This window comes from Pan troglodytes, chromosome 1 (assembly GCF_028858775.2).
Source record: "Pan troglodytes isolate AG18354 chromosome 1, NHGRI_mPanTro3-v2.0_pri, whole genome shotgun sequence".
NCBI classification, from domain to species: Eukaryota; Metazoa; Chordata; class Mammalia; order Primates; family Hominidae; genus Pan; species Pan troglodytes.
In genome coordinates this window covers 12,635,561-12,646,855 of record NC_072398.2, presented here as the reverse complement: position 1 = coordinate 12,646,855, position 11,295 = coordinate 12,635,561, and the positions used below count along the sequence as shown (strand labels likewise).

General features: G+C 43.6%; 1 protein-coding gene across 15 annotated transcripts in view; it reads left to right on the top strand.

The window, feature by feature from the left end:
- The first annotated feature begins 484 nt into the window (after nucleotides 1–484).
- The window catches only part of LGALS8 (galectin 8), a 34,289-nt gene continuing 23,478 nt past the window's right edge, over nucleotides 485–11,295 (top strand). For 4 of the 15 annotated variants that reach the window (XM_009441715.4, XM_009441711.4, XM_016941476.3 and 1 more), the window contains exons 1-2: nucleotides 6,215–6,354; nucleotides 8,259–8,406. In XM_009441715.4, the coding sequence (XP_009439990.1) occupies nucleotides 8,362–8,406 (45 nt within the window). In that variant the 5' untranslated portion in view covers nucleotides 6,215–6,354; nucleotides 8,259–8,361. Of the gene's footprint in view, nucleotides 556–694; nucleotides 772–6,214; nucleotides 6,510–7,714; nucleotides 7,837–8,258; nucleotides 8,407–11,295 lie in introns of those variants that run through there. The other 11 variants (XM_054660636.1, XM_054660654.1, XM_016941461.3 and 8 more) reach the window with 5 other exon arrangements.

The following is an 11,295-nucleotide window of genomic DNA, read 5'->3' as shown; positions in this document are numbered from 1 at the left end:
GGCGCAGTCTCGGCTCACTGCAATCTCCGCCTCCCAGGTTCAAGCGATTCTCCTGTCTCAGCCTCCAGAGTAGCTGGGACTACAGGCGCCTGCCACCGCTCCTGGCTAATTTTTGTATTTTTAGTAGAGACAGGGTTTCACTATGTTGTCCAGGCTGGTCTCGAACTCCTGACCTCGTGATCCATCTGCCTCGGCCTCCCAAAGTGCTGCGATTACAGGCATAAGCCACCGCGCCCGGCCCATGAATACTATTTAAACATTTTTAGTATCATTTTGCCTTTACATTTTACATAATTTCAGATACATTTTCCTCATATCAAATAATTCAGCGTTTTTTAGTACTAACATCATAGTCTGTAAGCCATTCAAAAAATGTATTTCACAAAATAGGCTATCTCATCCTTTGAGCTGTTGAGATGAATTAATTTATACTCCTCCTAAGATCCCTCTCGTCACTCAGATTCTTTTATTTTATGACAAAACCATAGTTCTAGAAGCTTGTTTCTCCCACCTGAAAAGACTGGATTTGGGACATGATCCTGTAGAACTTCAGAGGTAAGCCTGGTGAATCGGATCATAGGGGGTCTGGAGGGTGAAAAAAAAGAGTTTGGTGCTCATGGATGGGGCTAGTATTGGGGTGTAGGGGAGATTAGGTCAAAGCAAGAGGATTCAAAGGAGAAATGAATTCCTTTAGATTGGGGAAGATAATCGGAAGAGGTAGAAGACACCGTCCATGACACTTCCTGGGGAAGCAGATGTATGTATAAGGATGTGAGTATTGTGGTTTTGTAAAGAATGCATTCCTGAAGATGTTGCATAATTTAAAACCTACATATTTTGATTAATTTTCTCATGAGAATAGCAGGGTATGTGTTCTCGGCGCTCACAAATGTATAATCCATTGTGGCAAATTTTTGCTTTCACATTTTTTTTTTATCATTATTGTCACAGGTTCTGTGACGGAGTTCTGGTTTCTAAATTCACAGCATACCAAGGCAGTTCTTTAAAGTTCTTGATACTGTTTTATCATATCTAACTTGTATTCCAAAATTATTGAGTTGGAGCACATTTTCCCAGCACTTAGCACCGCTATTTCATCAATGGTTGGAGAGGGGGTCCAAAAATTTTAAAATCATGTTAACAAAAATAACACAGCAACAAAACAATAAGCAAAATCACTGCCAGAGTATTCCTTAGCTTGAAACAATATGGTTCACATCGATAGAATATGGCATCTATTTCTGTTTAATCAGTTAACCCTGCTAAGTAGCAAGAGCTTACAATTCACGTCTGAAATCATGATTTTTTTACTGGTTTTTTAAAAAATGTGGGCTCTATATATATAATTTAACATTTTGCTTGTAAGACTTAATTTTGCCTGGGTATGGTGGCTCATGCCTGTAATCCTAGCACTTCAGGAGGTTGAGGCAGGAGGACTGCTTGAGCCCAGGAGTTCAAGACCAGCCTGGGCAACACAGTGGGACCCCATCACTACCAAAAAAAAAAAAAAAATTAGTCAGGCATGGTGGTGTGCACTTGTAGTCCCAGCTACTTGGGAGGCTGAGGTGGGAGGATCACTTGAGCCCAGGAGGTCACCGCTGCAGTGAGCCATTATTGTACCACAACACTCCAGCCTGGGTAATAGAGTGAGACTCTGTCTCAAAAAAAAAAAGACTATTTCTAAATGTGTGGCTATATTATACCATATAAATGTGGCTTCTTGGGCAAGGAAAGAGGACAATATAGATGAAAAAGAAATTGATCCTACCAGAAGTGATCCTTTTATCTGCATAACTCTCAGGCAGTTGTGGCAAATAATTGGCAATATCTATTGTTCTGAAACTGGTTTTCGCAACTTTTATTGGGAACACCATCCCCTCTCCTGCATGATCAGTTTCTCCTCTCCACGGATCATTCACATGAGTAAAGTCAGTAGCGTGCTGGTAAATGTTTAAGATCTTGTTCTTTGGGGGAAAAAGGTCCTAAGTTCTAGCAGTTGCCCTGGATAACTTCAAGGTATCAACATGGAAGTTATGTACAAAAATGGCTGTCACAAGCCAGTATGAGCTAACACCAACATACTACCCAGTGTTCTTCAAACTTCAGGTCACAGCCCGTTAGTGGGGCTTGCAAACATTTTAGTGGACTATAAGCAGCATTTTTTTAAAATGAAAAAAGTAGATTGTTTTACACATAACAGGAGTATTGTTTTGTACAAATTTTTTTTTTTTTTTTTTTTTTTTTTTTTTAGACACAGTTTCACTCTGTTGCCCAGGCTGGAGTACAGTGGTACAATCTCAGCTCACTGCAACCTCGGCCTTCTGGGTTCAAGCGATTCTCATGCCTCAGCCTCCCGAGTAGCTGAAATTACAGGCATGCGCCACAGGGCCCAGCTAATTTTTGTATTTTTAGTAGAAACAGGGTTTCACCATATTGGCCAGGCTGGTCTCAAACTCCTGACCTCAAGTGATCCACCTGCCTCGGCTTCCCAAAGTGCTGGGATTACAGGAGTGAGCCACCGTGCCTGGTCAAAATTTTTGTTTTCGTAATTTTAAGTATGTGTGTAGTAAGTCTCAATGGAAATGTAATTCTTATGGCAGGTCACTTGAAAAAAAAGAAGTCTAAAAGTAACCAATGTAGTATCTTCTCTTTAAAAAAAAAAAAAAACCAACAGGAGAAAACCTGAATCTGCCCTTTGCTCCACTCCTTCCTCAGCTATAATGCTGCTTCTCCATTCCTCCTCACAGCAAACCTTTCTGAAATCTTTATAGTCATGGTTTCCACCAGTTCTTCACCTCCCATTTCTCAACACACTTCAGAGTCAGAGTCAGCAATGACATCCCTGTTCCTAAGCCCATTGCTTACTTCCGTCCTCCTTGGCCTCTCAGCACACTTGGCACACAGGCTGTTTCTCTTTCTTGGGCATCTGTGACACCACTCTCAGCAAATTCCCCTGGTTGTCCCTTCTCAGTCTCATTTATTGGCGTTGTCTTATCTCCCCAGGGCTGTCCGAGGTGATTTTCTCCCACTACTCTCCTAGGTGGTGCCATCCAATCCCATGATGTCATATCATTCTTCCCTCATGCTTCAGCCATACTGGTTGGTGGCCTTTGTTTCCTGAACACATTTAATGCATTCTCAAGACCCTCAGGGACTTTGCAGCAGCTGCTCGCTAAGGCTGGAATGCTCTTCCCCACCATCTTCATATGGCTGTTTCCTTTCTTTCACTCACCAGCAGCTTAAACTTTGACTCCTCTGAGAGACTTTCCTTGTCACCCAACTAAGGTTGCCACTCAGGTGCTCCCAATTTAATCTTCTCTAAAACACATCACTGTATGTGTCCTCAACTAGAGTATAAGCTTCCTTGAAACAAGAACAATCAAAACTCCTTGCCCTCATGGAGTTTATAGTCTTATGATGGGTGAAGTAACATAAAATAAAAAGGCACCTTATATAGTATATTAGCATGACAAATGTTAGCCAGAAATAAAGCAAGGAAGAGTTGCTAGGGAGTGTGTATGAGTGTGTTTTGGGAGAGTGTTTGCAATTTTAAATATTGGTGGTCAGGAAGGGCCCCACTGAGAACTGACATTTGAGTAGACTTGAAAAGGGAAAAGGAAATATTGAGTAAAGATTTTAGGATGGGAGTGTGACAGGCCTGCTAGGAGAATAGCAAAGTCGCTGTGGCTGCTGCAGAAAAAGAAGGAAAGTAGTAGGAGATAAAGTCACAGTGTGTGAGGATTCGGGCAGATCAGGAAGTGCTCGTGTAAGAACTGGATCTTTACTCAAAGAATGAGCAAAAATTAGTAGACGGTTGGCCGGATGCAGTGGCTCACACCTGCAATCCCAGGTTACAGGAGGCCGAGGCGGGCGGATCACTTGAGGTCAGGAGTTCAAGACTAGCCTGGGCAACATGGTGAAACCTTATCTCTACTAAAAATACAAAACTTAGCTGGGCATGGTGGCGCGCACCTGTAGTCCCAGCTACTCAGGAGGCTGAGGAACATGAATCACTTGAACACGGTAGGCAGAGGCTGCAGTGAGCTGAGAATGTAACACTGTACTCCACTCCAACCTGGGCAACAGAGTGAGACTGCCTCAAAAAAAAAAAAAAAAAAGTAGGTTTTAGTAAGGGATTAACATGATCTGAATTATGTTTTGTCCTGACTTCTCTGGCTGTTGTGTTGAGACTACATTGCAGAGGGGCAAGGGCAAAAATAGGGAGACCGATTAGGATACTGCAGTAATAATGTAAGAGATGTGGGACTCTATCTAGAAGGGCCCATGAGGTCCTTTGCATGCTAGTATTCTTTACTGCTGTGCCTGGCCATGATAGGCATTCAGTGAATATTTGCTTATTTAAAATAACACACTGGGCTAATGGAACAACAGTGCCAAATGAGGGAGATATTTCTAGGAATAAGTTCTTAGGATTTATGAACATTTTAATCCAGATTTTCTTTGTTAACTCTGCTCTCTGGCCCTTTCACTCAGCCCTGTTTGCACCTAAATATGACTTACAAGAGAAATACAGCATTTATGTGTACTTATTTCAACTTATTTTAGCTTTGTAAAGAAGTACAAGGTTGACTCAGGGCCCAGCTTGGTGTCTCATGCCTGTAATTTCAGCATTGTGGGAGGCCAAGGCAGGAAGATATTGTGAGCCCAGGAGTTTGAGACCAGCCTGGGCAACACAGTGGACCCCGTCTCTACAAAAAAAAAATTTTAAATTAGCTGGGCATAGTGGTGTGCGTCTGTAGACCCAGCTACTCCTGGGGCTGAGGTGGGAGGATCACTTGAGGGAAACCCTGTCTCAAAGTGGCGGGGCTGGGGGGAGACTCAGGCAGAATTATGAAGATATTCAATTGCTCCTGACTTTATCAATAATCTAACATTTCAACCTAACATTGATATCTATTTTATGCAAAGCATTACACTATGCACTGGGGACTGTATAAGACAAGTTCCTTTTCTCAAACTACAGTTGAGTTGGATAGATAAAACACACAACACATACCAAAAGACAACTATAAATCCAAGGCAGTGTATGTCAAGGGTAAATTCACCTATTCAGATTGGATCTTGAGAAGTGCATCAGACTTGGAAAATGGGTAAGGAGGAGAGAAAAGCAACAGTGAATCAGAACATGAGTTCCCAGTTATGGGACTTGTAATGAATTCCTCAATTAAAACAAAAAATAATGAAAACAAAAGCCAGGGAGGAGAAAGCCCACGTTAATGACACTAAAATATATCTTTCCAAACAAATGTGGATAAAAGCCAAGTAGAGAAGATGAGAACTTTGAGGTCCCTAACACAAAATAAACAGTAAGCAGCCAGCCATTCCAAGTGGCTGACATGACTTTGTTTAACTTTATTTGTATTTCTGGCTGGTGTGTTTACAGCCAATAGGTCAAACTATCAGTCAGTGCAGGGCCCTGAGAAGTCGGGTATTTAAGAGCATCTAATAGGCACAGAATTGTGCTCCATACTGCTTAAACTGTTCCCTAAGTGTCCAATTTGGAGAAAACACCGACACGCAGGATAACTGGCGAGTGACGCGGAGTGGCTGCAAGTCCAAGTTATCACTAACGGATGGGGAGCTTGGGCTGGGCACAGTCCAGCGTACTGAACCCTTCCCCCACCGTTTCACCTGCATACAGAGGTGTGTACTGTCAAAAAGCAGCGCCTCCAAGTCTCTTCTGGCACTGTCTGGACTTCGATCCGAGGTAGACGAGGAAGCTGAGAAAACCCTGGCATTGACCCCGTGGACCTGGGCGCCCCGGGAAGGCCAGCGCTTGGTCCAGGCAGGCGGGGCCTGTGCGGTGACCACCCTGGTCCTGAAAAGTCCCAGCCCCAAGCGCCCTCCCTCCTAGACCTGGAGGCCTGGAACAGCCAGGTGGACGTCGGCCCACTTGCTGCGGAAGACAAAGCCTTTCTCTTCTTTCCTTCCCATTTTCCAACCACCTCCCACCCCACTCCGCCTTCGGGGCAAAGGCAGCCAGATCCACCCAGGACACATTCTTTGTCCTTATCCCTCTGTGCTCGTCCCACAGCAAGCCAGTCGCGGTCCAAGGCTCCAGAGGCTGTGCAGGAGGCCGAGCTGGGTGGCGATCAGCGGCGGGTCCCTGTCCAAAATCCAGCAGAGCCGCCAGGGACGCCCCATACACAGAAGGCGGGGCGCGGGGAGGGTGGGGAAACCACAGCAGTAAGGCGCGCGAGCCGGGAAGTGAACGAGGACTGACTCCTGCGGCTTCCCGTAGCCGCCTACGGACGCCAGAGCCGGGAACCCTGACAGCACTTGGCTGCTGACAAACAACCTGCTCCGTGGAGCGCCTGAAACACCAGTCTTTGGGTGAGTCGCGCGACCTCCGGCCTCGGGTGGCGGGGCAGTCGCTAGGGGCGTGGCTGCTCTGAGGGTCTCGCCAGTGGAGGATGGCATTCGGATGTCACGGCTCCTCAATCACAATTTGATGGGTGGGACAGTGTCCAGTCCACCCCGACCCGCAGGTCCTCACCGCGGCAGAGCCGGGGCTGGGTGGCGGGGACGCTGCCTCTGCAGGCGAGGCGCCCCGGGGCATAAGGGATTATCAGGAGTCGCGGCCTTTCTTGGACATCCCTGGCTGGGGTCAGGCTGTTTGCCCTGGGGTGTCTCCTCGCTGCAAACCCACCCCACCTGGGCTGCTTTCTCACCTGTTCCCTCCTAGCCTGAGGCCGAGCGCCACCTCCAAGTGGAGGAATCTGGGGAAGTTTCCTTCCCGGAATTTGTAGTGACAGTGGAGTGACCTCCATTGCGTTCCCTGCCTCTAACACGCTCTTTAGGATGCCGGGTCATTTGACTGCAGTATTAAACATTGCAAAGCGCAAGTCATGTGACTTCCTTTGACCGTACGTGAAACTTAAGAGATGGCTTCTTGTGATGCACACGAAGTGTTCATGCTGGCGGGACCTGTCCCTGGGGATACTTCCGGGGTTGCGTGATTTAATGCAAGCAGATGGCTTAAATTGGGTCACTGGCTTGTTATTATACATGTGTATGGCAACTCGGCATCCATTCTTTTTGCTCTTGTTCTTACTTCCTGAATTGAGTCACGGAGCCAGAGTTTTGAGGTTTTGACTAACGAATTAAGTTAATGACATGGGGCTATATTTAGGTGGTAAACCAAGAGGGATACAGTTTTTTTTCTTAATAAAGAAAAAGTGATAGATTTGATCGGTGTGTATTGTTGGTGTGCAGTATAATGACAGAATTGCTGGAAGTAAAATACAGGAAGCTCTGGTTTCATTTCCCCCTTAGTTCTGCTTAAAGTCGAGTTTTTCCTGGAGCTATTAAATGCAGTGTAGTGTCCATGAGTGCTTTTATCTTAAAAAATGTGGCTGATGCTTTCCAACACTCCCCTGCCCTGTGATTATTATTTTTTTAAGCAACAGAGAAAACTGTATCTTAATAGTATTAAAAGTATTGGATTTTTCCCTACTTTGATTTGTTTAAATTGGAGGAGGAAGAGCAATTCTTTCTATTCACAATAATAATAGCTAACATAGCGCTTACTCTTTCGCTGTTTTATTAACTCAGTCCTCAGAACAAACCAATGATGTGAATACTGTAATTCTCATTTTATGGAAATGAAAATTTAAATGAATACCTCTGGTAATTGTACGGGACTGTTTGATTAGTATTTACCATTAATTAATTAAATTTTTTTTTTTTTGAGATGGAGTCTCGTTCTGTTGCCCAGGCTGGAGTGCAGTGGCACAATCTCGGCTCACTTCAACCTCCGTCTCCCAGGTTCAAGCAATTCTCCTGTCTCAGCCTCCTGAGTAGCTGGGACTACAGGTGCATGCCACTACGTCTGGCTAATTTTTGTATTTTTAGTAGGGATGGGATTTCACCATATTGGTCAGGCTGGTCTCTAACTCCTGAACCTCAGGTGATCCACCCGCCTTGGCCTCCCAAAGTGCTGGGATTACAGGTGTGAGCCACCATGCCTGGCCTCTTTTAGTATTTTCAATAATAAATTCCATGTTAGAAATTTTCTACTGATGTATTTTTTAAGTCAATATTTCCTACACTCACAATCCAAAATTATTTAGTATATGAGCACACTGGTAAGAATGGGAGGCAGATCGTTGATTGTAATAATATTCTATTATTTGGTAAATATCAGTAACATAATATATAATTTAAATTTTAAAATAGGATATGAAGAAAAATGCTACATGCTTACTTTTCTTTTCCTCTATTTTTACTTTACACAGGGCCAGTGCCTCAGTTTCAATCCAGGTAACCTTTAAATGAAACTTGCCTAAAATCTTAGGTCATACACAGAAGAGACTCCAATCGACAAGAAGCTGGAAAAGAATGATGTTGTCCTTAAACAACCTACAGAATATCATCTATAACCCGGTAACTGATTTCTATAAGATAACTTTTTACCTATGCCAGGACAGATCCAATAGAATATTAATTATCCATGGGGAGACAGGGCAAGAATAAAAGCCAGTGAACATATTTAAAGCACCTACTATGTAATAGAGATGGTGGTGGGTGCTGCCTACGAAACAGCTCTTGTCCTCTAGTGGGGGAAGAAGTCACAATGATAATATGACGTGATGAAACAGTGTTATGAACAGGGAACGTCTGGGCAGAGTGGAGGGAATGCCAACTTTTGGTGATGGGAGGAGGCTCAGCTAATCATAAATTGTAGTTTTTAAAGGAAAATGGATTTCTTACTCTACAAGTTTTTCATTTTCTTTTTTAATTAGAGCTGTCCATGAGAAGTTAATGTCTCGATCTTTCCCTCAGCCTTTCAAATACTGCTTGGCCCTTGAGCAGGGAAAATGTCAAAAGCCAATGGGGAGATGGAGAGTGTGAAGTAGTAAGGGTCTCGTGCAGTTCAGGCAGGTCCTAGAATCCCTGAATGACTGTAATTGCTGGAAATTGCCCTGTAATCCTGAGCAGTAAAGAGCTTGTTTTAGTTTTATGTGGTGGTGAGAATCTTTAGGAATGTCTAGTTTCCACGTATCTGAAGCTGAATCCTGAATCGAGGTCTGAAAAAGGACAGCCACTTTTTTAGTAAACCGCCTAGAAGATTCTTGGGCAAAAGGAAGGGTGAGAATCCTTAAAATAAAGCCCTAAACCAGTTTTGTTAGTGTGTGTGGGTTCAAGTTTTTGTCATTTACTTTATAGCTGTATTTCCTTTTTCCCTAAGTTTTAATGTCATTGTGTAAGAATGAGGTCTCGCTGCTGTATCAAGCAAAGTCAGTTTTAGGAGAAATAGCCTTTCAGTGGTAGTAAGTTTAAAAAAGATGACTTCCTGAAGCGGAAGCTTGTGAGACATTTAAGATGACTTTGCGCATGTTAGAGTTAAAAACATTCCAAGGCTGTAAACTGATTTCCTGCAAAGATCTTAACAACAACAACAACAAATTAGGCTGCCTGCCACGGGTGTCTGAAGTATCATCTTGGCTCAGGCTGGGAGAATGGATAAAGGTTACACTGTTCATTTCTGCCCTTCACACAGAAAAGAAGATAATTTTATAGGTAAAATTCCTGCATATCTTGATTCTAGCATACTGCTGATTCCTGTAGTTTCTGGGGTCAGTACTCTCAACTATTGAGGTGGAACAAAAATAAGTAGACTTCATTTCTTGAGGAAGGGGATCTGGAGAAGTAGTTCTGCGCTAGAGCAGAAAATGCCTTCAGTCTTGTGGCATGGGCTGGATGCTGTTCTGAGGATAATGCATTTCCAAGGGAGATATTTTTGGCAAATAGCTTTTTTTTCTTTCTTTTCAAATTTCTCTGTTTTATTATCAGTTCTCACAAAACAGTCGGAAAGGTTAGAGGTAGACTGAACTGAATGGCAAAAACATTTTGCGCTCTCTTTACATTTCACTGCTGTAAAATATTTATAGTATAAAGGGCCTGTATTGCACTGAATTTCTCTCATTTGTAGCTAGTTGCCCTTTCAATGTTCCAAAAAAAAAAAAAGGCTGAAAATAACTTATTTTATTTATTCAATTAATTTATTTTTAAAATTTTTTGAGATATAGTTTCCCTCTGGTCACCCAGGATGGAGTGAAATGATGCAATCTCGGCCCACTGCAATTTCTGCCTCCCGGGTTCAAGCAATTCTAGTGCCTCAGCCTCCTGAGTAGCTGGGACTGCAGGCACGTGCTACCATGCCCGGCTAATTTTTGTGTTTTTAGTAGATATGGGGTTTCACAGTGTTGGCCAGCCTAGTCTCAAACTCCTGACCTCAGGTGATCTGCCCATCTTGACCTCCAAAAATGCTGGGATTACAGGCGTGAGGCACCATGCCTGGCCAACTGAGTTATTTAAAGATAATCAATTAGTATATTTTATAAGCTAGACTTAGGAAAACTGTTTTCAGCTGGGCATGGTGGCTCACACCTGTAATCCCAGCACTTTGGGAGGCCGAGGCAGGTGGATCACGAGGTCAGGAGTTCAAGACCAGCCTGGCCAAGATGGTGAAACTCCGTCTCTACTTAAAAATACAAAAATTAGCCAGGCGTGATGGCAGCCTCCTGTAATCCCAGCTACTCGGGAGGCTGAGGCAAGAGAATCACTTGAACCTGGGAGGCGGAGGTTGCAGTGAGCCGAGATGGTGCCACTGCACTCCAGCCTGGGTGACAGAGCGAGACTCCATCTCAAAAAAACAAAAAAAAACCCCACACACACAAAACCTGTTTTCTTGAATCACGGTTGTTTTGTTACTGATAGGTTCAATAAGTAAATATATTTATTGTCTGTTGTATTCTTTATTAGGCATTATAAACACACTGCCACTTTTTAATTTTTATTTCATTAATGTTTCCAAATTTTTTTTTTTTTTTTTAAGACAGAGGCTCGCTCTGTCACCCAGGCTGGAGTGGAGTGGTGCAGTCTTACCCCACTGCAACCTCCACCTCCTGGGCTCAGCCTTGTAAATAGCTGGGACTACAGGCATGCACCACCATGCCTGGCTAATTTTTGTATTTTTTTTGGTAAAGACAGAGTTTTGCCATGTTTCTCAGTCTGGTCAAGCACTCCTCCCGCCTCGGCCTCCCAAAGTGTTGGGATTACAGGCATGAGCCACCATGCCTGGCCTATTTCTAATATTTTGGTCCACATTGGTGTTAGACCAACTGTCCACATTAAGTTTTCTTGGAAAAGATGAAGTAAATATTGTAACTGGCCTATGTATTTTTTTCCCTATTTAGTATATTTCTTTGACTAGTTCAACTGATAGAATTCCAAGACTTAAAAAGGTCAGGCTCTAAGGCTGGGTCCAGA